Raw genomic sequence first — 26,811 nt, 5'->3', positions numbered from 1 at the left:
GGGCGCTAGAGCAGAGGTATGGACAGCCAAGGCAGTTAGTCCAAAGTGAGCTTAGCACTATATTAAACTGCCCCCTATTAGAACCGGAGACTCTCAAGCTATTGAAGACCTGTCCCTGTCTGTGTCCAGCCTGGTCGGGCTTCTCAGTACCATGGATGAAGTAGCAGCCAGTGAGCTCCATTGTGGTTCACATGTGGACAGACTGCTTACCAAGCTCCCCCTGCACTACAGAGACAGCTTCATCGAGTACTGTATCACCCGGGGATCATCCGCACTGGCAGCAGCCGAGCGTACAACATGTACGACTTCTCAGAATGGCTGGGCGGAAATCCCAAGCCCTTCAGCTATCCAGACAAGCCTCTCAAATGCCCCTGACAGGCCACGTCCAGAGAAGAACCTACTCAAAGCCTCAGCAGGGCTCAAGCCACACAACAAATCTGCGTCCATCTACTACGGCCCAAATCCAGCCCAAGCCAAGCTAAAACAAGAGGGAGAATCTACAGCTCCAGATCCGACAGTCCAACCTAAGAAGAGACAGAAGTTCAAACCTTATTGTCCATACTGTGAAGGGACAGAGCATTATCTGAATGGCTGTGATGGATTCAAAAGGCTGACCTCAAAGCTATGGCTACCTGGATTACCGAGAAGGCCAAATGCTGGCGCTGTGGCCGTAAACATTCTCCAGAGCAGTGTACTCTGAGGAAGCCGTGCAGCACCTGTGGTGACCAGCATTTGTCGGTGCTCCATGACCTGGTTGAGGCCAAGAAGCGGGACCCTAACATACTAACTGTGAGTACTAGTATGGTTTACCTAGACTATTCAAGTCACTCAGGTCGTGTTATGCTTAAGGTAGTACCCATCCAACTACATCATGGTGGCAAATCTCTGGACACATTTGCTGTGCTTGATGATGACTCTCAGAAGACTGTTGTGCTTCCTGCGGCAGTTAAATCTCTAGGTTTGGAACAGGAGGAAGCAACACTCTCACTAAGAACTATCCGTCGAGATGTAATCCAGATGGAGGGAGGCTTTGTCTCATTTCAGGTGTCACCAAGGGCTAAGCCCAAAGTGAGGTACAAAGTAACACATGCCTTCACAGCCGAGCAGCTGAGTCTAGCTACTCAGTCATGTCCAGCTGACCAGCTGAAGAAGAAGTATCTTCACTTGCAGAAAGCCCAGATTGAAGGATTCAACCAGGTCCAACCTTTGGTGCTGATTGGCTCAGATAATGCTCATCTCATCACCCCCGTCCGTCCTGTCCTTCGGGGGTCATCCAAAGGGCCAGTAGCCATCTGCACCAAGCTCGGATGGGCCATCCAGGGGCCGGCCAGTAGTATGCCTAAATCTGAGGGGCACCTGCAGTGCCTGAACATGTGCCTTTCTCCTGCAGAGGCCCTGCATCAAGATGTGAAGTGTTTGTGGCAACTAGATGCTTCCCCCTACAGGACAGAGAAGGAGGTCACACGGTCGAAGGAGGACAGAGAGGCAGTAGCTATGTTGGAAACAAAGACCCTCAGAGTCCCAGTAGATGGTGTCGAGAGATACGCCACTCCGCTGCTGAGAAGAAGAGACTTTCCACGCATGTGTGTCCCTCCTGAAGAAGTAAAAGGCCTCCTCAGATCTACTGAACGTAAGCTGGCCAAGAACCCTGATCTGACCCTCACATACAACCAGGAGATCCACAGGTTAGTAGATTCTGGTTATGTTGTTAAGCTGAGCCCAGATGAGACACATAGCTCTTCCGAGTCATGGTATGTACCCCACCACATGGTACATCACAACAATAAGGCTAGAGTGGTCTTCAACTGTTCGTTTGAGTTTCAGGGGTCCGTCCTGAACCACTATCTCTTACCAGGACCTCCCTTGGGGCCCACTCTGCTGGGGGTATTGCTCCGCTTCCGCCAACACCCTGTAGCCGTGGTGGAGATATCAAAGCCATGTTTCATCAGATTCGGCTGCTCCCAGAGGACTGTCCTCTGCTACGGTTTCTGTGGAGGGATTGTGAAACTGACCGGCCCCCAGACGTATATGAGTGGAGAGTGTTGCCCTTCGGAACGACATGTAGCCCCTGTTGTGCTATTTTCGCCCTACAGAGACATGCAAGGGAGCACAAAGACACCCACAGGGGCATCTGCGACTCTGTCCACACAGCCTTCTATGTGGATAACTGTTTACAGTCCCTGTCCAACCCAGAAGAGGCAAAGCAGCTCATCGACCGGATGAGAGATTTACTTATTCAAGGAGGATTCGAGATACGACAGTGGGGCGAGCAACGTGCCCAAGTAGTTGCTCACCTGCCCGCTTCAGCTAGATCAGAGAGCTGCGAGCTTTGGCTGAACTTCAAAAGTCTCGACCCACAAGAGTCAACATTAGGACTCAGCTGGCACTGCCCGACAGATGTCCTGGGATATAAGCACCGCCCTATAACCTACTCCACGGTCACGCTGCTAATGTGTACAAGGTACTAGCTACCCAGTATGACCCCCTAGGTTACATTTGTCCCTATACTACAAGGGCCAAGCTGATTGTACAGGCCCTGTGGAGCACCGAGAGAGGATGGGATGAGCCCATCGAGGGAATCTACTTCAGTCCTGGCTTGAGTGGGAAGGTGAACTGTCACACCTCCAGCACGTCACCATTCCCCGCTGCTACGCTCCTCCTCACAACTCCAGCAATGCGACATATGAGGCTCATATATTCTGCGACGCATCAGAAAAGGCTTATGGGGCTGTGGCTTATCTTGGTGTCGAGCAACAACTGCCCATCGCCACATCATTCCTGATGGCTCGCTCCAGAGTGGCCCCACGCAAACAGGTGTCAATGCCCGGTTGGAGCTTTGCGCAGCACTCACAGGAGCCCAATTGGCCAAAGTACTCCAGACAGAGCTCACCATCCTCCTGCAGTCGATCTACCTGTGGACAGATTCTACGACGGTGCTGCAGTGGATCCAGTCTAGTTCCTGTCGCTATAAGGTATTTGTGGGGACTAGAATCTGTGAAATACAGGAGCTGACATCACCTGAACAGTGGCGGTATGTGACCTCTGACCTCAATCCCGCTGATGACATCACCAGAGGGAAACATCTCGCCGACCTAACAGTCCCCAATCGTTGGTCACATGGTCCACCCTTCCTGTCACAAACTGCTGACACTTGGCCTAAGTTGCCAACAGAGTTCCCGGCATGCAGCGAGGCAGAGCTCAGGAAGACTGCATTCTGTGGGCACGCTTCGGTATCCCCGACCTTACCAGATCCAACACAGTATGCCACACTAGATGAGCTGATTGCTGCTACACACCGTACCCTACACGGGGCGGCCGACACTCCTATTACAGCAGCGGAGCAACTAGAAACCAAGACCATGCTGCTTCGCTCGGCTCAGACTGACAGCTTCCCAGAGGAGGCCAAAGCCCTCCAGATCAGTCACCCAGTCCGCTCGGACAGCCGTCTTAGCGTGCTGTCCCCTGAATATGACAGTCTTACCGGTCTCATCAGAGTCGGAGGCCGCCTCCGTCGAGCCGCCGACTTAGATCCAGACAGTATTCATCCCATTGTGTTAGCAGCTGAACATCCCCTGACCAAGCTCATCATAAAAACTTATGATGACCAGCTCCTTCATCCAGGTGCAGAGAGGCTGTTTATGAAATCGGGCGCACCTATTGGATTCTCAGAGGGCGCCAAGCCATTAAGAAACACCAGCACCAGTGTGTGGACTGTAGGAGATGGCGCGCCTCACCTTCTACACCCAAAATGGCTGACTTACCTTCATCACGGCTGAGACTCTATAAGCCCCCGTTCTGGTCAACGGGCGTAGACTGTTTTGGACCGTACACGATAAAGATAGGTCGTAGAAGAGAGAAACGCTGGGGAATTATCTACAAGTGTCTTACAACCAGATGCGTGCACCTCGATCTCCTCCCTAGTCTTGACACCGATTCCTTCCTTATGTCATTACGCCGATTTATCGCATGCGCCGAGGAAAGCCATACGAGATGTGGTCGGATCGAGGGACCAATTTCAGAGGTGGTCACAGAGAACTCCAAGCGGCGTTTGAAAACATGGAGCCTGACCTCAAGCAGCAGCTAGCCAAGCAGACTATCAACTTCTGCTTCAATCCCCACACTCTCCTCATTTCGGAGGAGCCTGGGAAAGGGAAATCAGAGCAGTGAAGTCAGCTCTGCAAGTAGTCCTGAAGGACCAAGTTGTGGCCGAAGAAGTCCTACTCACAGCCCTCATAGAGATTGAGGGCATTTTGAACTCAAAACCACTCGGCTATGCATCAGCTGACATAGCTGACCCAGATCCCATCACACCAAATCTTCTCTTGATGGGCGGCATGATTCAGCACTGCCCCAGGCAGTTCTACGGCCCTCAGGTACTCTTTCAACCAGAAGATGGAGACACAGTCAGGTCATTAGCGACCACTTCTGGAAGCGGTTCATACAGAACTATCTCCCAGGACTGCAACTCCAACAGAAATGGAGGAAGTCCACTGACAACATGGCCGTGGGACAAGCTGTTATGATTGTGGACGCTAATCTGCCTAGAGGCCTTTGGCCTGTGGGTACCATTTCCCAAGTTTTTCCAGGGACTGATGGCATTGTTCGAGCTGCCGAAGTCAAGGTTAAAGACAGTATCTATGTTCGCCCGGTAACTAAGCTGGTGGAACTTCCCAAAGTTCCTGAGGACTCAGATGATACTGTTTCAAAATAGAAGGACTTTAGCATGTGTGTATTTCCATACAAATACAGGGGCGGCTGTTAAAAGTCCGCTTGGTCACTTTAACTGTTTAGACTACGTTACCCATGATGCACCTCGGTATCTGTACTTCCGGTTGGGAACGTGTTCAGCGCAGTTCTGCACAGATGAGAGGTGTGTCGGAGGTGTCGGAGGATTAACGTTTTTCCTTGCATTCGTGTGTGTGTTAACCCTGTGTGCGTGCTTATCATGTGAGTATTATAAGATGAGAGTGATAATTGTTTGACTTTATCTGTGTAATCTGCTCTGTGTAATTTGCTACGTAAGAAGCTAGTCCCGTTGCTATCGCTAAGCTACGTTGTTGGCCTACTACAGGCAGCCTTGTTCGCAGCTGATATCTCATCTAATATACGACCTACGGTCAAGCATTGTGGTTGGAGGTGGATGTAACTATTTACTGTGTTTATTATCTGAATCGTTGTAATCTGTAGAGATCCTGTTTGCTAATGTATATACCAGCTAGAAATTCATTTATGGTCTTAGGGTGCCATCTAGTGGCCATGAGGTTATGGCAGCTCATATAACATTACGCTGGAAACCCACAGTACTGCAGAAGCGGTACACTGCTATTCATAGGGGTTAATACAAATGTTTGTTCTTTCTGTTGACAGATGACCACACACACTCATATACACACTCACACTCCCTTTACCTGCATGTGAATGCTGTAATGCCATCGCTTCCCCACCAAAGCTGTACATCCTGTTGATGTCATCTGCCACCTCCTTATTAAAGTTATTTGAACTACGTCACTGTGGAGTACCATTCCTTCTGACCGAGGACGACTCAGTTGAAGCGTGATCGGCAATCAGTGCAAACATACATAACAATCTCAGTACATGTTTTACTGTAGTCCATTGATCTTCAGTTAGCTCAGTAAAATACTGTGAAAGTTTACTGACTATAAACATAAATTCATTCATATCTCACAGTGACACAGACAGCTGTAACATCACATAAACAGTGATTCATTCCTCTATGAACTTTAAATAAACCCATTAAAGAGATTTTATTTCAGTCATTTAACTTTAGTCTTACTTTATGAAAACTTCCTGCTGAGCACTTTAGTTATTCATCATGTTTGGCCCTGCTGTGTGTGTGTTCAGACTCTCTAAAATACTAACAAAATGACAGATTTTGAGACAAAACCAGCCAATGTGACAATAATAATATGACGAAACAACTATAAATTATTAAGCATTTAGTATTAGCAGTATAAAAATAACTAAAATGCGCCACAAGCAAATAAAGTGCTCTGGACTGAGCTACTCTACTCAAACAAAACAGGAAGCATGCACATGGAATGGTATCTGACTGACTGAAAGCAGCGGAGCTAGTTCACATTTTCAGAAACTATGTCTGATCTTGCCTACGCCGACGTTGAAAATCGTCAACAGACGGGGTTGGCCCGATAAGTAGCAGCATCTTCGGACAGACTCACACCTTTTGATCCAGAGAGCAGCGCACTATGGAAGCTGGAACATCTGTCTTAATCTGCGGGGTCATGTTTGGCTTTCTCCTGTCATTTACATCTGCAGGTAAGAATTAACTGTTTAATCACAGGAACCTTTAACCTCCTAAGACCCGAACTTTAACTTTGATATTTGGGCACATTGGGGCCCGATGAATGTAAAAACAAAGAATTACCAGATTTTTTTTTTTTTACCTAATTTTTGTTTTTAAGAAAAATGAAAGCCACATATGAGGATATTCGTTTAAAATTTTGATTGAACAGCAGCAGTATAATATATAATGTCCTCTAAGCTGTGCGCGTGTGCAATCGCACAGTGCTGAAACGGTCTCTGCGCACAGAAAATCTGCGAAATTAAAATAAATACATGTATTTATTGTAATTCCAAGTCAGGTTGGATCTTTTTTTGTGCGCAGCACAGATTTTCTGTGCGTAGGGGCCGTGTCAGCAGTGTGCCATTGCACATGAGCACACGTTAGAGGGAACAGTGCTCGTAAGTGGATATCAGGCCCATGTAGAGCAAAATTGAGTACACAGTACTGTACTTTTAATATCTTCATCTTTGACATCAGATTACATATAAACTGTACAAGGTGATACAGATATCTCACTGGATTCTGACTCTAGGCCTTCTCCACTCTTCACCCTGTCATCCACAGACAAATTTACTGTACGGTTTCTGAGATTGCTGTGTTAACAGAGTATGACAGAGGCTAAGAAAATATACTGCCTAAAATATTATCAAATTTAAACAAGAAATTACAAAATTTCCACGTTTGTTGTCATTGCCGTGTGTTCAGTAGAGTATTAATTAGTCATAAAAAAATACATATCATTGATCAAATCAAATCAAATCAAATCACCTTTATTGTCACGTCACATGTGCAGGTACACTGGTACAGTACATGCGAGTGAAATTCTTGTGTGCGAGCTTCACAAGCAACAGAGTTGTGCAAAATACAATAACGTGCAACAAGCAAAATATAAAAATGGTTAATCTAAAAAGTAATAAATATATGTACCATATATAAAGGTATATACATTACTGAATGTGTGTACTAAATATGTTTTTCTACGTGTGTGTGTGTGTGTGTGTGAGTGTGTATATACATGTTTTACAAATGAAATAGAGTAAACAATAAAATAAGATATATAAAATATAAAATATACAGAGGTTGGTATGTGCAAAACAGTGGCATTAATGTACAGTATGGAGTGCATAATGTTGAAGTTCCAGTAGTGAGGGTGAGGTGTCTAAAAAGAAAATACTCTCACCATGTAAGACATGTTAGAAAATTCATTTAATAAATACTGTATCAAATCTATACAGATGTTTAAAGGCATAATGCAAAGCATGTTTGTTTCTTATGGCTTACAAATGTGTTTGCCTTTAACATAATTTACATTTCATTTGTACAGTTTCACAGACGAAACAATAAAATAAGTTTCCTGAACTGTTCTTCATGGCCAAGATTTTGAATCCTTTTGAGGGTGATGCATTATCCATGAAGGTGAGCAATTTGTTCATTGACCTCTGACCCTCGCTGACTCTGACGCCTCCTAATTCTGCTTACAGCGTTGATGATTAATTTGTTCTTCCTTTTGGCATCCCTGTCACTGATGCTGTCACCAGTTGTCCACCAGTCTAATCTGCAATTCCGGTGAACCCAGAATTACCTGTATCTTTGTAGTGTTTCCAAAAATATACACTATATGTTGATGGGTATTGTCCCACTTTTTTTCCTTTACAAGTAATAATCTCTATGGTTTTAATGACAATTCATATACAGATTGTGGAGGACTTTTTATTCAACACTAAAAATAGTTCCTCATCAGCAGACTGTAGTACAATTTCAGCCTACCGTTAATAAACCCATCCAATGCAGCGTTATCAGAGAAATTATGCAAATGATATGTTTTTATGTACTGGTAATCTATTTATCATGATTCCTGCTCTGATGATTATTTTCTTCTTGACAGGGGATTTCTTTAAATCACCCTGCCGTTCTTCAGCTGAGACATCTGAGTTAGAAAACACAAACACTGCAGTTCTTTCTCTCGCACTCGCTCGCACAGGAGACACTCATGGACTCGCGCTTTGTCACCGTCTGCGTTCTTTATTTATACAAGATTGTTCTGTGTGTGTGTGTGTGTGTGTGTTACAAAGATAACAACGTCACTCAGAGCAGCGGGTTTTTCCCTTTCTACATCTGTATGTTCTTGTAAAAAGAGCTGAGCTTTCTCTTCTCTACATCTAAATGTTCTTTAAAAACAGGAAGCGGTTAGTATCTGCATAAGTTCATCACACAAGTTACTAGGCAGGGCTCTAGAGTGCGACCAATTTGGTCGCAAATGCGACCAAATTTTTCCGTGGTGCGACTAAAAAAAAACATTTGGTCGCACCGGTGCGACCAACTGTTACCAACATTTGGTCGCACCTGTTTGGGTAACAAAAAAAAAATCTCTGCAACTCTCCGTGTGGTCAACAACAGACACACATTATGCCCCTATCGTGGACTAAACCAATCAGAGATAGTCAGGGGCGGGACCTCTCTGATTGGCCGTGGTCCAGTGGAAAGTGCAGGTAGAAGAGGGAGGTGAGTAGCTTTAATAAGGCAATATCAATTCATTAACGGATTCCACACAAAGACGTAAACACAGAGCGACCCGACGCATCAGAATCAGCTTTGTCTTTCTCGGCTTTCTCACCGGACGGCCCGCAGACGGACACGCTGTCGGAGCTTAGCGATTCTGATGCGTCGGGTCCGCGCTGTGTTTACGTCTTTTTGCGCTGATTCTGAGCTGCAGGTTTTGTCTCTCCAACCAAAATTCGCCGAGCCAGCAGCAAAAGAAGCAGCAAACTACGCTTCACATTTGATCAATGTCGTCATGAATTCCCTCTGACTTTTGCTGTTTTGCTTCCACCACGATAAAAATTACACTTCCTACACAGCTCTCTGTGTGTACTTCAAGAACAGTTTCCCGTCTCAAATCTCTGTTTTCTGGATTATTCATTCGCTTATTACCCACCAGTCTACCGTTGTTTACAGCGCTGTCTTTTTCATTTTTCATGTAAATGACGTCCGACAAGAAAGCCTAATTTCTGCTGTTCAATACTGAAGAAATTTAAACTTCTTAAAATTATGCAAAATTGCAGAATATTTTTAAGGTTATCTGCTATAAAACGCCAGACCAGGAAAATCTCCTTCATGTTTTTCTGTGTTTTATTCTCAGTTACTATGACACAAAGGCATCTGCTGTGATGTTCACAATTCTGATGAAGTCTCACATGTATCAGTACTGATAAACGATCAGAATTATAATATTTCTGACTGTCTGGGGCTAAACTGAATCGAATCAGGACTTTGAGAACCGGAATCGAATGGATTATAGAAATCAGTGATGATACCCAGCCCTAGTGAGCAGCCTAGGCTTGAGAAAAGTGGATGTAGCTGTGGGTAATAAGAAAAGATGAAAATAACTATTGATAACTTTTGTGTTAAGTTAAGGCCTGATCTGTCTGAAATTCATAGCCAGCTCTGACATGGTGCCATCAATCTTTGAATGCTGAAAAAGCAGCAGTGTATCCAGAAAACACACTTTATGCTGCAATAAATGCACTGCCCAAGTGTCCCCTCTCCCCACTGCCTTTCAGCAGCAGGCAGCAGCAAACAGGTCGTCAGAGGAGCCAAGATGATGATTAACTTTAACATTTTCTACAATATTGACAAAGCACTTTAAGCACAAGATTGTTAGTTAATAATTTAGAAATGAATATTGTCTGTATGGACTTCCCCCCCAAAGAAGGTGCACATGTAAAACTGCGGTGTTAACCGAAGCGGTTGAAAAATTTGAGTGCGCCTAACTTTTGTGCCGGTACGCCTAACTTTTGTGCCGGTACGCCTAAATTTTTTAAGTTAGGCGTACCGGTGCGCCCATGTCAAAAAGTTAGTCTAGAGCCCTGCTAGGTGAAAAGTAATTTAGAAATTTGCTTAATGACAAATAATGAAAGGCTACATTTCATGTAGCTGATCACACATATATACATTATTCTTGTGACACTTCTCCTTCTGTAATTTTAATAGATAAAGGATGTTGAACATTAAGCTCCTTAAGGGTTCGGTCTGTTAGGGTAAGTCATGTGATACACGGACACGCGCGTTTCGGAGGTGTTTACCGGTGTTGTTCCCAGAGGCGGAGCCAGACATTTGAAACACCCGGGGCTTAGCCCTAAAGGGTAGTATGCATGTGGGATTTTTTTTTTTGGGGGGGGGGGGGGGTAGAAATGACTGAAAGATTAATTGGCTCTGTTTTGAGTTTTGTTCAAAAAACAATGACTTCATATAGGGAAAAATATTATAATTAAGCAGCAAGGCAGAACAAAGTCGGGGCTGTATCAAAACACAGGGGCTAAACCCCAATTCAACCAGACCCAGAACTCATCCGGAATTAAAACAGGACAACAACAGTTCAAAATCAGGACTACTTAGGATAATAGTAGCACTAAAAATCATCATAAACCTGCACTACACTTATTTTTTAATTCTACCAAAGTACACTATTTAGATTCAGAAAAGTTTATATAATTATTTAGCCTTGTTGTTCAAACAAGCCTGCATAACTTAATAGATATATAACTTGAAAAATAACAAACCTAAAAAGAAACACTAGGTACTAGATACATGAGTACCTATGATACGGTGATACTTTTGGTAAACAACCATTTGACTAACATGTCTGTCTCACCTGCTCTTGTTCCATCTCTGCTCCTCTCTCTCTCTCTCTGTTCCTCTCTCTCCCTCTTTGTGCTGACAATCAAGCCAAACACCAACATCATCAAATATACAGTTGAAACCAGATATTTACAAACTCTTCAGATCAAAACACAAACACTTTTTTCATTGTAACATCAAATCAGACTAAATGTTTATTTTTTTTAGATTGATAAATATAAAAACATATTTGTTAACTTTAAGAGTAAAGAGAGAAACTATCTGTATTTCTTAATTGCAAATGGCACCAAATTGTATTCAAATTGAGCCACACTTATGGAGCTCCACAGTTCTTTTCCTGGTGTTTTGGTTGACATCTCTTGATTTTCCCATGTCAAAGAAACAGGCTCTGTGTTTTGCCTTATATGCATCCACAGCTGTGCCACCAATTTACTCACATGGACTCTACTAACCTATCAGAAGCTTCTTCAGCTCAGAATGGAATCGTCTGGAGTTTCTTATTAATTAACAGTAAACTTAGTGTATATGTACTCCTAAATTTGATGAAAGTGATAGACAGCTCTGTCTCTCTTTATTCTGACATTTAACTAATTCAAAAAATATTTCAATATTTATTTATCCAAAACAAAACAAGTTTACTCTAAATTGATGTTGTACAGTAAAAAAATGTTCTTGTGTTTTCCATAAAGTGTATGTAAATATCTGGTTTAAACTGTGAATAAACTGCTGTGTATTGAAATTCCTCTTGTTTTGCATAGAAATATACTGAACAATACGGAAGCGTAGAGCTGCCACCCAGGCAAAAGAAAAATAGAAGTATATCACGTTATAACGTGAAAAGTTTATTGTTCTAACAAGATACTTTTCATGTTTGTACAATATACTTTTCACGTTTGAACAACATAATATCACGTTATTACAATATACATAATTATCACGTTCGTACAATATAAATATTATATTGTACGAACGTGATAATTATATTGTACGAACAATAAAGTTATCACGTTATTACAATATACATAATTATCACGTTCGTACAATATAAATATTATATTGTACGAACGTGATAAAGTTTTCATGTTATAACATATCTTTTATTGTTCGAGCATGATATATTGCCGTAAAACATAGTGAAGTGGTGACAGTACAGATCAGAGTGCGAGAAAATGGCACGTTTATTGGAATTAATTAAGTTCTATTTTATGCTTGGATTGAGGCATGGGGAGATTTTGCTGTTATTGAGCAGTTTGGACAGTATTGTGATAAGCATGCGGACACTTAGAAGAAACCTAAAACGCATGGGACTGTACAGGAGAAAGAATGAGTCCGATCCGATTGAGGTGGCAGGATTTCTTATTGATCAACTGGAGGGACACGGGAGGCTCCATGGATACAAACTACACCACCTGAACTGCATTCAGGCAGGTTATGTTGTCACGCAGAGTACTGTGAGACATTTACTGAAATATCTTGACCCTTACGGTGTTGAGCAACGACGCAGAAATCGCCTAATGCGACGCACGTATGTAAATCCTGGACCAAATTTCATGTGGCATGTTGACTCCTATGACAAACTCAAGCCTTTTGGAATCTGTATAAATGGAGCTATTGATGGCTTTTCGAGAGTTATGATTTGGCTTCATGCCTATTCAACAAACAATGATCCCAAAGTCATTGCTGGATATTTCATAGCAGAAGTTGAAAAGAGGATGGGAACACCTGCTAGGATTCGCTCTGATTTGGGAACAGAAAATGTCATAATGGCGGAGATGCAACGATTCTTGCGATGGACTATGGATCCGAACGTCAGAAACTGTTTTATTACTGGATCCAGCAATCACAATCAGCGTATTGAAGGCTGGTGGGCCTTTCTGAGACGACATCATGCTCAGCACTGGATAAATCGTCTCCAGGAACTAAAAGACCATGACTGCTTTTCTGGATGTTTTTTGGACAAGCAGCTCATATTGTTTACGTGCCTGAACGTCATCGAGGTATGTAACCATGTTTATATTCTTTTAATGAGTCATTGTGTGTGTGTGTGTGTGTGTGTGTGTGTGTGTGTGTGTGTGTGTGTGTTAGAGAGAAAGAGAGACACGGAGAGAGAATAAAAAGTTTGCTTTAACACCCATCATGCACCATCCCTATTATCACTGTGTTCAGGATATGAAAAAATGCATATTTCACTGACCAGAAACATAAAATCACACTGTCTAAAACAATTCACGTTTAATAACTTGTATCACGTGTCTATCACTGTTATTCTTGTTGAGTATTTTTGATAAACTCTGTTTTTCTGACTGTCACTGTGTGGTGCTTTTGGGTAACATGTTGAGCCAAGAGAAATGTGTTCTTTTACTGATATGAGATTTTTTAATTTTTAATATTTAATAGGAAGAGCTGCAGCAAGTTGCACATATGTGGAACACCCACATAATCGCAGAAAGCAGAAATGCAGTTGCTCCAAGTGGACGTCCGATTCTCATGTACACCATCCCTCATCTCTTTGGAGGACAGGATCATCTGAAAGAGGTTTCTCGGGAGGCAGTGGATGCTTGTAAGCAAGAATGCCAACAGAGAGGACCTTATACCTGTGATGAAACCGTTTTCAGCTTGTGTTGCCTTATAATGTCAGAGAACTTCTTACTTCCACCAAGCACAGCAGATGAATCCATTGAACTGTATCTCTTCCTGAGAGCCTATATACTGAAGGACTTATAAACCTTAATATAATTGGGTTTGGGACTTTTTACGCACATATTTTTTGGTACAATGTTTTATTTGTGCAATAAACAATAGAAAAGACAATTATTATTATTTTGTTTGGATTTTTGGTTCAAGATAGTAGCAAGCAAGCATGTCTAAATATATTTAACCAAATCTGTGTACTCAGTGAAGAATCAAAATTAAAGCAGGTCCTTGTATTAGTATTGCATTTCTTTTTTTAATATTTTGACTGAGACATTTATGCAAAAAACAGGTGTTTGCTTCCCATCTAAAGAAAACATTTGACACCTGTTTATTAATGAGAACATTGAAGTAAATGCTTGAATACGCAAAATGTTTTAAAAATAAATCAGCAGAAAGACGTGCATTGAATAATCTCAACCTTTTGGCATTTCCAGTTATTTTTTAACTGAATTTCTATTATATCTGATTTCTGTTTTAAGACTGTTGAAAAACATTTTTAAACTGCTGATCCTATACATTCTCATTCATGAAATATTGTTTTCAATTTGACTGAAAACATTGTGCAACTGTTATTCACCCACGAACAGTTTCTTGTAAACTGGCAAATATAAAAATTCTGCATTATGTAATAATTACCAAACACTGTTAGATGTTAACCTCCCTTTTATTTGTGTTCAAGGAGAAGAAAACACGGATTCTTGATAAACACTACAAAACTTAACTTATGTGCCAATTTTCTGTCTTTTATCCCAGTCAACTATTGCATCAAACACACTGCCTTCCAAAGTTATTCCCTTAAAATATGTTCTAAACAAATGACTTGTGGAAAGGTAAAAAAAAAAAAAGATACTTGAAAATAATTAATATTAAATCTTTTGAATTATTACTAAACAAAACATCCCCTCTAGCAGACATCTTGTATCCTACAAAACTGTACCACAGACCTGTGGAAAAGGACCTTGACACATGATAAGAACTAATAATAAGCATAGTTCACCTCTTGCTGGTAACCATATGAACTTATTAAACATAATTAGTTAACATTTAAACTAGTAAAACTTTTAAGTATGAAAACTTAAACTGAAATTTACATTTTCATGGTGGAAACAAATTGATGTTATCCACAATTTTTGAAAATAAATTCAAATATGAAAAAAAAAAAGTTTTTGGGGGTTACTAATAAAACACTTCCCTGAAATCTAAGCTCTTTTTTTTTATATACAGCTATAACGTTTGGTTAAACCCACAAACAGGAACACCCTGTTTGTGGGTTTAACTAAACTTTATAGCTTCATAGCCCTCATTATTATTGCAAACCTTTCATTATTTGGTTTAAACATGATGGACTTTAATCAAGCTATGCTGAACTCATAAGAGCTTTTAGCAGCCAAAACATTGTCCAGTTCATTTCGTAGTTCTGGGTAGGACGTGTATGTCCATGGTAGTTCCAGAAGAGGGCCGCATGTGTGTGCCACAGGTCGTCGTGCCAGTCCATCCACAGGCGTGAACAGTACCTCAACCTTGTCAACACAGATGACATCTGACCCAGTAAGAAACCTGAACATCCTTCTCAGTCCTGTATCGTCAAGTCCTCTGATGTACTGGTGCAGAAATCTGAAGCTCTGCTTCTCTGCTTGAGTGGTGGGAGAGGCAGTAAGCAACTTCAAAAGCTTTCTCGTTGTTGGCTTTTTATCTTCATACATTTGTAGGACATCTTGTGGGCTTTGAAAAGCTTCTTTTAGGAAGTGGCTTGCAACTAAGGACATTTTCTCTGCGGCATATGCTGGTTTTTGGATTAATTGTTTGTGTGCGACTTTCAGAAGAAGGCCTTTTAAGTTCTCTTTGGTTGGAAGCACTGATACATCCAGGCGATCCATGAGATCCAGCACTTCATCCCTGTCTTCATCTGAAAGATCTTCTTTTAGAGCCCTTGTTATCAGATCCCTATCTGATTGACTTAGGTAAAAGAGAAGACTTTCAAACAGCAGATCATCTGATACTTGATTCTCACCAAGATGAGTGCCACTGTGAAAACAGGAGCAAGGCGACAAGGAAATATCCATGGTCTTGAAATCCTTCAGTAAAATTCTACCCATGGATTTCCACTCTTCTTCCTGCCATTTAGGTGACAGTGATGGCACTCTGAACTCCTCTCCTTCAGCTGTGTTGTCCACAAACTCTGACCAAAATGCAGCATACACATCTCTTGATACACCGTCTGCATCAGCTCCTTTTTCATCAATGTAGGTGTATTTTAGAGGGTGTATGAGGAGTGCTGGATCTTTGAACTGGCTGATCATCTCCTCCAGAATAGTAACCCTGTGAAGTTTGATGGTAATGCAGACAACATCATATGATCCTGCAGAGCTTATTGCTTCATTGCTTGTACCTGGACTACTGACTGCTGTGTTTGTTGGAGGAAGTGTAATGGATGTGATGACCAGATCATCTTCCTCAAACTGCAGGAATGGTTCATCTGTTACAGTGTCATCAAGTTGACAAGGCAGAGGCTCTCCAAGGTAGGGTCCAATCATTACCTCAGATGTGTCTAATAATACATCTTCATCAGCATTCCTAGATTCTGATGATGAGATCACAACAGTGTGGAAAGCTTCTTCATCTCCTTGATGTGAGTCAGTCAGTTGTGTAACATTGTTTACATGTGTTTTCCCTCTATCATAAACTTCTTCATCATCTTCATCATTGGAAAATCTTCTTGTGCACAAGTAAAATCTCAATATTCCCATTTTAAGTGCTGAGTAGAGTTCTCCAACTGTGACATCTTCATCAAATACAGCCTCTTCCTGATAGTCTAATATGTCATGACTGAACACCTCCCATCTTCCAAATTTGCTTTTTCCACTTGGAAAGAAAAGATCTTTAGCATACTGTAACATGTCAGCTTTTTTGGAGTCTTTGGGCACATCAAAGGTCCTTGTTCCTCCTCCTCTGCGCTTTCTCACTTGCTTACCTTCATGGATCCACCCTAACTCAATTTTTCGAGTCTTTTTCTCAGCCCATCTGTTGTTTTTTGCATATGTTCTTTTTCTCTTAGAAACAAATGCCTCCTCATGATCAGGTTTCTTCTCATTTTCATTGATTCCCATCTTTTCCTTCAATTTTTCGAGCAATGAGTTTTTTCTTGATTCCTTAGTACTTGCACCACTGTTTTCCAAGCAGAACCGTCTGGCAGCTATTCGATCACCATATGTTGGGATGTAACCAGACAGGGTCTTGTCATCCATGAAATCAATCACTGTGGCATCAATCTGTAATAACAGAGATATTTATTACCATACAGAAGTACAAGGTATACCTGCTGCCACACCACATGAGGTACCTCACTAAAAAAATGTATGTACATTTCACATGTGTTTGTGTAATTGTCTGTTATTATTTTAGTGGCAGCCATCAATATTTAGCATTTATTCTTTTTCTCTCTCTATGCCAGCAACATTAATCAGATTCCCTAACATGTCATTAATAGAAATATTACAGTATATACAACATTTGAAAAAGTAAATTAGTATTCACGTATCTTTCATTTGCACAGTGCACAAAGGGTTGAACTCATTGGTTTTTAAAATTGAAGCCAAATATCAATATAAACACAGTTTAATTCATTTGTTTTTAGATAAACAAGGAAACATTGTGCATCACATAATATAGTGATATATTTAAGAAACCTGGAATCTGCAATTAGTAACATTTAATAACTGTGGTCATAACAACGACCCAGTTTTATACAGCGGGTTAATTTGTTTTACATTCTCGATTCCATATAGATCCACACAGAGGTGGGTAGTAACGAGCTACATTTACTCCGTTACATTTACTTGAGTAAGTTTTTGAAAAAAATGTACTTTTTAAGTACCTTTTTGCACAATACTTTTACTTTTACTTGAGTACATTTATGAAGAAGAAAGCGGTACTTTTACTCCGCTACATTTGCAAAATTCGACTCGTTACTTTAAAAAAAATAATTAGTTTAACACATTAGATAACATGCCGTCAGTGGAGTTTCCGGTAACTTTTTTACCAATGAGACGTGGCCATACAGTCACATGACCAGTTTGAAACCGTGGCGGGCGGAGCGGCCCAAGCGTTTCAAAGTAGCGGACACACAGAAAGAAGAAATGTGATGGCAGAGTCTACGCTAGAGCTGAAGAGGACGAACATCTTTGGCCTCACATACAAAGAATGTTTCGCTTAAAAGCAGCACAAAAGAACAGCTATGTCTGCAGTGTCGGTGTCTTCAGTGAGAGCCAAAACAAACCAGCGTGAAACAACTCAACTCGTTTAACCTGAGGAAACGGTAAGTTTTCTCTAAATATCTTTTTAGCTGTGGTTAGCTGGATGTCAGTCTTATGTTACAGCAGCTGTGTCGAGCTCGAGCTACGAGTCATATTTCCGGCCCTACGTTGTAGTGAGATAAGTTTGTGGGTGTTTTGTGCAGCTTCGGCTGTCTTTTTAACTGCTCGCTGGTTAGCTAGCGTGAGCTATAAGCTAACAGCTAGCCTGGTTAATGACGCTAGAGTTCCACGCACATGCAAACAGCTCGTCTCTACTGCTTTAACTGTTAAAACAGAAGGCAATACTGCGGCTGACAGGGTTTATTATGTGAAACAGCAGCTTGTTTAGTTCAAACAGTCCACATTAAGCTGGGCAAACACTGTGCGAGTTTTTTTCAGTCACGTTATTCCGCTCCTGCTCAAACTGTACAATTAAATCGCAGAGGTTAGAAGTTCATAGGTCACGATGCAGGGTCTCACACTATACGGCCTGATGCTCTGATGCGACCTGAGTGCTCAAACTGTGCGTCCGTAACATGAAGCTTATCATACAAAATCTGTCCCTCGCTCTCCCTCTCTGTCTTTCACTCACTCAGACACACATCAACTCTGCTAAATTACTAATGAAAAACATTGACCAAGCAGCTGTGATTGAGCAGCAATGTCCATTCAACTCTTGGTTGTTGTAGTCGTGGATTTCAAACTGGTTTGATTATCATGCGACAATACGATTGATGATTGGGAGCTGGTCGTGAGGTGTTAGCTGCTTTTTGTTACCCCATGTATACTACACGATGCACACATGATTAAGGCAAAACACGGCCGATCCCCAAAACTGTTGCGCGACTGAAAAATCGTCTCAAAATGGGCCAAAAATCGCACAGTGTATGGGCAGCTTTTGGAGGCTAGCTCCAAACAAACATCTGCAGCTTGGCAGTGTATACAGCACTATGATGACCAGACCGAATTCTTTTGAAAACCTTACGTCTTTCCACAGGTCTCCACTTCATCAGACATCACCTAGACACAGAGCTGGATGAGGCCAGCACAAACAGCAGCCTAACCGACGAAGATGATGGATCCATGGGGTCAGGAAAGCCAGAAGCAGAGGAACTGGAGAGGTACCTTTCACTGTCCAATGTCCATTCACTGGAGGTGTGGATCTATTGCATGGCTTTCCTCAGATCAAGAAGCTGTCGATCAAAGTCAATACAGCTCTTCCTGCATCTGCAGCCTGTGAGAGACTTTTTAGTCATGCAGGACTCCTGTTCACTGCCAAACGGTCACAGCTTCACAGCAAGAACCTTGAGAGCAAACTGCTGTCTGATTTGATGTTACAATTAAAAATGTTTGTGTTTTTATCTGAAGAGTTTATAAATATCTGGTTTCCACTGTATATTTGATGAATGTCAGCACAAAGAGGGAGAGAGAGGAACAAGAGCAGGTGAGACACACATGTTAGTCAAATGGTTGTTTACCAAAAGTATCACCGTATCATAGGTACTCATGTATCTCGTACCTAGTGTTTCTTTTTAGGTTTGTTATTTTTCAAATTCTATATTTATTAAGTTATGCAGGCTTGTTTGCACAACAAGGCTAAATAATTATATAAACTTTTCTGAATCTAAATAGTGGACTTTGGTAGAATTAAAAAATAAGTGTAGTGCAGGTCTATGATGGTTTTTAGTGCTACTATCATCTAGTTCTGGTTCTAGTTCTGTCTTGGTTAAATCCTAAGTAGTCCTGATTTTGAACTGTTGTAGTCCTGTTTTAATTCCAGATCAGTTCTGGGTCTGGTTGAATTGGGGTTTAGTCCCTGTGTCTTGATACAGCCCCGACTTTGTTCTGCCTTGCTGCTTAATTTAAAAACTAGTTTAAGGTGTCCTGCATATGCGATATATATTTTTCCCTATATGAAGTCATTCTTTTTTGAACAAAACTGAAAACAGAGGCAATTAATCTTTCAGCTGAAGCTGAACCACCATTTCACTGAAGAAACAATTTATGGTAAAGTGAGCCATACACATACGAACATCCACATAGTGGAAATTTGTATTTGTCTTTTATAATTAGTTTTACTCTGATTTCAGTGTTTATTTGTGAGTGTAGTTTTTACATTTTTACATATTACATTGTGTTAATCCACTGTCTATACTTCAGGGTATTTTAGTATACAGAATAAGTTTTGTTAGAATGTCTATTCTTATGGAATTTTAGCACAGATGTGGTTTTTTTTGTTTTTTTTATTCCTGCTGCCTGCCTTGGGAATAAACTTTTCCTGATTATACCTGTTGCATCTCTGTGTCATTTGTTTCTGATTTACTTAATCCCTCCTTGTATTTAAAAGAACCAGCCCTAGTATGACATTCTGGCGCATCAGCTGCAGTCTGTTATGTTGAAGTTGCCTCGTTCTAATGTTTTCTCTGAGGCTGCTGTAAATGTGAATATATTTACTGTGGGTTTTGCTTGAAAAAGCTTTACGTTGTGAAAAACTGAAATCTTGAAATTAGAATTGTTGTGCCTTATTTTGTGGATCTTTTTACATATATTCCTTTTGAAAATACTAAAATTTGTATATTTATTTATTTTTGATTGTCTGATAGCATTTATTTATAAAATAAATCGGACATTTCAAACAGTTACTCACTAGATACTCTTACTTGAGTAGCCTTTTCACCAAGTACTTCTTTACTCTTACTCGAGTAACTTTTTTGACGACTACTTTTTACTTTTACTTGAGTAATAATATTTTAAAGTAATGATACTCTTACTTGAGTACAATTTTTGGATACTCGACCCACCTCTGGATCCACACCAATGCAGCCTACCGTTACGTCCTTACGCAGTCAAAGCGAGAGAAGCGAAAACCGCTGTGGTTGCTAACTTAGCAATATGTCACATTTTTAGACGCTGTAACTTCGTAAAAAGCGAGTTTAACAAATTTCCCCCTCAAGAGAGCACTTACGCGTTCTTGTAGCATTCGTAAGAGACAGTCCTCAGGTACACCACGATTCCGAAGAAATCTCAGAAGTGGGCTATTAGTGTTTATGTCCATGTTGAAAGCAGGGCATTGAAAGTTAAGTGCCAGTTCTGAAGAGCATGCGCTCTCCACACCTACCATAGATTTGGGTTTCCGAACGCAAGACGTTTTACGTTCTTACAATAAAAAATGTTATTCTAATGGTATTTTTTTTTACGTTTGTACAATATATGATCACGTTCGTACAATATAATATTTATATTGTACGAACGTGATAATTATGTATATTGTAATAACGTGATAACTTTATTGTTCGTACAATATAAATATCACGTTCGTACGAACGTGATATTTATATTGTACGAACGTGATAATTATGTATATTGTAATAACGTGATATTATGTTGTTCAAACGTGAAAAGTATATTGTACAAACATGATAGTATATTGTACAAACATGAAAAGTATCTTGTTAGAACAATAAACTTTTCACGTTATAACGTGATATACTTCTATTTTTCTTTTGCCTGGGTGGCAGCTCTACGCTTCCGTAGAACAACATACAAAGCATAATATATAAAATACTACCAGAGTTTTTTCTTTGAAAGAAGCCCCTTATGTCCATTATTGTATATCAGTACATTACTGAAACCGATTTATTAGCCGTGGAGGGAAACAACTGAAAATATGAAATAAACACACATGTAAGCTAAGACTCTAAAGAAACAGCATTGTTGTTGTTTGGCTTTTCATTTCGCCAATTGTTGATTCACTTGAAGAGCAAGTAACGTAATATGGGTCAAGTGATCAGTTTGACATCAGTCTTTTGTGATACACCGTCATATTTACATTATTTGTACAGTACAAATGTTTGGTACCTGGTCAAACTTAAGCTCTCCTCTGTCTGCCTAGCTCCGTTTGTCCAACAGCGCACTCACAGGCAGCAGCTGCCCCGCCCCGCTTAGTGCCTGAGCTCGGATCATACCAATATTAGGGGGGATTTACGCACAGTCGTAAATTCCCAAAGTGTGCACTATGTGCTTCGAATATTGTGTGTAGTTTTTTGTTTTCTACAGTTGTCAGCCAAGCATCTAACTATGAAAAAATTACACTCCAAAAGACCCCGGGCTTCTGAAAAAACAACCCGGGCTTAAGCCCAGTAAGCCACCCCCCCGCTCCGCCACTGGTTGTTCCAAAAAGTGATCGTCTATTGCCACCCGCGGGAGCACGAGCAGCTGCTTAGATTACTTAGTCAGCTACTTCCGTGCATCACTGTGAACTACTTTTAACAGGACTAGAGGATTTTTATTGTGTCCTGATATGTAAAACGTTTGGATGAAAGAGCGTGTGCTTTCTTTTTACTGTGTGTGTATGTGTGTGTGTGTGTGTGTATTTCCTTCTGTTGCCACGCCTTGCACAGTGACTTCCTGAAAGTTGATCTTTGAGTTTGCTTCATGACAAAGAAGCCAGTTAGAGTTTTACTAAAGAGGAGAGCCTTTAGTTGATATACGTTTCATTTCCTGTGCATTCAAAATGGTGAGTAGCCACGTTTGAGTAGTTTCTCTTTTCATTTAGTTTTTAAATGTATGTCTTCATACAAGCTGAGTCATGGGGTGTGGTTAGTTTTCGACACACTGCTTTTGCATTTGGTTTAGTTTTTGTTGATTAAATAACAACACAGTGTAATACGTTGTGTTGTAGTTCTCTTGAGGTTGTAATGAGCTACTTTTAACAGGACTAGAGGATTTTTATTATGTCCTGATATGTAAAACATTTGAATGAAAGAGAATGTGCTTTCTTTTTACTCTCTCTCTCTCTCTCTCTCTCTCTCTGTGTGTGTATTTCCGTCTATTGCCACGTCTTGCACAGTAACTTCCTGAATGTTGATCTTTGAGTTCACTGCATGACAAAGAAGCCAGTTAGAGTTTTACTAAAGAGGAGAGCCTTTAGTTTGTATAAGTTTCATTTCCTGTGCATTCAAAATGGTGGGTAGCCACGTTTGAGCAGTTTCTCTTTCATTTAGCTTTTAAATGTATATCTTCATATTAATTTTCAACATTATTGTTTCTTTTGTCACTGAGATGTGGACTTTTCTAAGGTGTTTTATTTCTATTTTTTCAGGCAGATGAAATGCAGAATGGGTAAGATGATGTACTGAAATTCAAAGTTTTATTACTGAATTCTTCCTTTGATTAATTCACTGGGGGTTTTTTTTTTAGACAAGAATTTCTAGAAAGCGATGATTTCAGGAGGAACGCAGCGATAATAATCACTGAAATGTTGAACGTGAGCAACAACACTCCAGAAAATACTACAGAGTTAATGGATGAGGTACTGTATCTGACTGGTGTGATGTGTGGGCTGTCAGTGGATTTTGAATGCAAAATACTTCTTATGCAACATAAAAAACAGTCTGTCTTTGTTTGAACAGATTCTTCACAGCATCTTCTTTTTGGGAACCATCAACAAACCAGCTTATACCCCAGAACAGATTCTGGGTGATAAATTTGCTGAGTTAAAAGCACTTTACCCCAACCCTTTTGATTGCTATTTCTCTCAGCTACCCAGGCGGAGTCCATTTTCATGTGTGCTAGACATGGTAAGAGTTTAGTTTGTGAAGCTCATCTGTTGTTAGACTAATCCTCCAGGTGGTGTTACAGGAAGCGAGGTTAGCTAACAACTCTGGGTTTGTTATTCCTGAGACGAGGGTAACTTGGCTTTTCTGTTGTTGACTTCAACTTTGAGTCACTTTCCAGGGTAACAGTTGCTGTCAAATTGCAGATAGGAGTGAATTGATTTGCAGAAGTTTGTGTTTTTACAAACACATTTTCTTAAACAGTTTGTTTTATTGTTGTTATCTTTTATTGACTTCTATGACACTTGGTTAATGTTCTATTGAATTGTGTGGCTTTATTTCCAACATTAAAGGAAAAACCCCCACAATCAAAAAAAAAAAAAAAGCATAAGGAAAATAGAATAATCCCAATAAATAACTTAAGATGTAGGAAGAAGCATGAGTCTATTTATATCCCACCCCTTTCTTCTATTTGAACCAATAAGCATCACTTTTCTTCCCGTTTGTGACATATGCAATTGTAAACCCAAGAAATACATATTTACAGATATATAGACATAAACTCATAAAACTATATACTCACATACACATACATGAAAAACAGAAACTTTTCTGACATTTAATCCTTTATTACTTAATTACTTTGTATAAATAGCCATAAGGGAGTTTTTTATCAGTAGGAAAAGCTGTAAAACCTATGAAGATAAAGTTAAAAGTCCTACATTTATGGAGTGATAACTTCTGAAGCAGTTTCCTGTCTCCTGTCTTCATGCTGTCCTATCAAATAAAGCCTGAATATCAAAAATAACTTTCAGGAAAAAGTTAACATTAACAGTTTGTGAGAATGACATTTATGACTCAGTAAATATTTGGATTTGTGGGATAACAAGAGCTTAATATTTGATTGCTTGTAGATTGTTCGTCTAAGAGGACATGAGAATGAGGAGGACATCAAAGCCACACTACAAGAACTCATCTTGTACCTGAGAGAAGATGCCCAATCCGAGCAAAAGTGTTTATTCTCCTCTGTAATCTGCATCTCTCAGGCAGATCAGGGCACAGTCAAGCACTATGGAGTCTCCATGTCTACTTCAAATAAGGATGCTAGGGGAATCATGGTTGCTGTTTCGTGCTGTCATGAATGGGATGAATATGTAGCTGGCGCAGTGATGACATATTTTCCAAACAGAAAGAAAAACAAAAGAAAAGACAAAACAGAAATTGATGGAACCATTAAATTACCAAGAAGCGTGATGTGTCGAGCATTTAGTCTCCTGAATGGAGAAGAAATGCTTCCTTGCAAGTCATGTGCCACGTTGTTTTCTTTGGAAACAACTGAAAATCAGGTCTGGCCCTATGGCAACTGTGCTGAACCAGAATGTTTGAGCAACTTGTTCAAAAACGAGGCACAAGTTAAAGACAAAGTGAACCTACAAAAACCCGAGTCCTGGACAGCTAAGGATAAGGAAATTGCAAAAAAAATGGTTTTGACATCTCTCAAGAATTCACTGAAAAAAGTCAAATTTAATCAGGGTATGGTTTTGTACACCCCACAACAAGCATAGAAAAAGTGAATGTTTACGTCTAAGTGCCTCCTCTCCTGTTAAAGTTCTAAAGAGTAATTTACTGTAACTTAAGGATGCAACATATAGCCATGGATAAAGTTTATGTAATTTTTTATTTTGCCATTTAATGATTTTGTCACTTTATACTAGTGTCACCAAACCAGAGTTTGGTGTACATGATTATTCTATAAAACAAAATACATCCTTGTTTGTTTAATGCTCTGATACAATGATGGTACAAGTTAAATGTCTCGGGAGGGCACTGTGAAATAAATGGAAGTTTAAAATGCTTGGTAGCATTTTAAACTGAAAGGAACTGTAACTTCCCAAAATGGTGCTTGATTTAAAATAAAATAAAAAAATTGCATCACTTCATGTGTAAATTGTTTTTTTTTTTACTTTTGTTTGTTAATGTCTTCTCTGAACTCGTGATAGAGTTGTAAGCCACTTCTTGCTGCTTTTGTTTTTATTTTCATTAGGTGATTTATTCTTTTAAAATGAAAACACAACAGGAACTGTTAAACAATGTCAGCACGGTGCCAGAACTTCATCTCTGTTGTAACTCTTCACTCAGTGTTCACCCTTTGTGGTTAGATCTGAACCTTACAGACTGCTGTTCTGATGAAAAAGAAGTTGCGTGACCTTAATGTGGTGTTCTGGAGGAATGAGAAGAAGGCAGCTAAGAATGGTGATAAGAGGCAGATAAATCCATGTTTACGGTGAGCTGATGGGCAACATTAGTTACATGTTGCTCCATAACTGAAAGTTTAAAAAAAATATCATGTGGCATTTTTTAAGGCCACACAGAACTTATGACAATATATTAGGATTTACAGCATGAATACAGGATTGCAGTTGTGTGGGTGGAGAATAGTAAACCAGGCAACTGGGTTTTACAGCGGGACTGTGGTTGGCAGTGTTGGCGTCATACTAAAAACTTTCTATTTCTGAATCCACTGGCTCTCTGGGGCCTTCCTGTGTGGAGTTTACATGTCTCTCGATGCCTGAGTGGACACACTTCCTCCCAAGTCCAAACACATGTGTTAGGTTAATCCATAGTTTTCATGTGATGTCAGAGCTACTGGGACATGCCCATCTGTAAGACAAAAACACTACTGCAGCCATGAACATATGCTACCAATGGACCAGGGGTCCGTTCTTCGTACCTCGCTTACTACATCCAAGATCAAATGACACATCCAAGATCAAATCATCGCACTAACCTTGAGCTCGCTAATCCGTTTCTCCGAACACACCTGTTGTTGACGATTAGTATAGCTGGATGAAGTAATCTGAGATCACTGGGTGGCTTAAAAGGGGCTACGCATCGATAGTAGAAACATTGATCGGCAACCCTGTGATTGGTCGGCGAAGATGTCGAAGGAGCGCGCTCAGTATTTTACGGCAGCAGACCAAGAACTCTTGATTGAGGGATATCAGGAGTTTCAGAGTTTAATTAAAACGCAGGGGAACACTGCAAAGGCTGCAAAAGCAAGGAGAGAGGGCTGGCAGAAAGTTGCTGACAAATTAAACTCGTAAGTGATCCATGATATTACATTATATCATGTGATATTATATTATACCACATTATATTATATTACACCATATCCTCTTTCACATTAGAGCCACAACAGGACCCACTAGAACATGGGAACAAGTAAAATATAAGAATATACTACAGAATGGTAATATTTATCACTTATATTGCTTTTAGTCTCTTGAAAAGAGACCCTGAAATAACCTGC

General features: G+C 40.4%; 2 protein-coding genes and 1 long non-coding RNA gene across 4 annotated transcripts; 2 read left to right on the top strand and 1 right to left on the bottom strand.

Moving 5' to 3' along the window:
- Positions 1 to 4,410: 4,410 nt before the first annotated feature.
- LOC120437023 lies at positions 4,411 to 5,503 on the top strand. The gene is made up of 2 exons (XR_005610767.1): positions 4,411 to 4,947; positions 5,368 to 5,503. It is a non-coding gene; the product is annotated as an uncharacterized LOC120437023 (long non-coding RNA).
- Positions 5,504 to 15,006: 9,503 nt separating this feature from the next.
- LOC120434113 lies at positions 15,007 to 19,282 on the bottom strand. Its single transcript, XM_039601631.1, has 2 exons — positions 18,932 to 19,282; positions 15,007 to 16,923 (listed from the first exon to the last, which is right to left on the bottom strand). The coding sequence occupies exon 2, from the start codon at positions 16,897 to 16,899 to the stop codon at positions 15,007 to 15,009; it is 1,893 nt and encodes a 630-aa protein (XP_039457565.1). The 5' UTR covers positions 16,900 to 16,923; positions 18,932 to 19,282.
- Positions 19,283 to 22,129: 2,847 nt separating this feature from the next.
- Positions 22,130 to 25,438, top strand: LOC116311856. 2 transcript variants are annotated; one of them, XM_039607665.1, is made up of 5 exons: positions 22,130 to 22,462; positions 23,048 to 23,067; positions 23,146 to 23,257; positions 23,358 to 23,525; positions 24,416 to 25,438. In XM_039607665.1, exons 1-5 carry the CDS (start codon positions 22,460 to 22,462, stop codon positions 25,064 to 25,066), a joined length of 954 nt encoding a protein of 317 aa, XP_039463599.1. In that variant the 5' UTR covers positions 22,130 to 22,459; the 3' UTR covers positions 25,067 to 25,438. The 2 variants fall into 2 exon arrangements, with proteins under 2 accessions (XP_039463599.1, XP_031584929.1); XM_031729069.2 differs by lacking the exon at positions 22,130 to 22,462 and adding an exon at positions 22,497 to 22,911.
- The last annotated feature ends 1,373 nt before the right edge of the window (positions 25,439 to 26,811 follow it).

Source organism: Oreochromis aureus, linkage group 3 (genome assembly GCF_013358895.1).
Source record: "Oreochromis aureus strain Israel breed Guangdong linkage group 3, ZZ_aureus, whole genome shotgun sequence".
NCBI lineage: Eukaryota > Metazoa > Chordata > Actinopteri > Cichliformes > Cichlidae > Oreochromis > Oreochromis aureus.
Note: the sequence above shows the minus strand (reverse complement) of the source record. Positions and strands in the feature narration are given on the sequence as shown.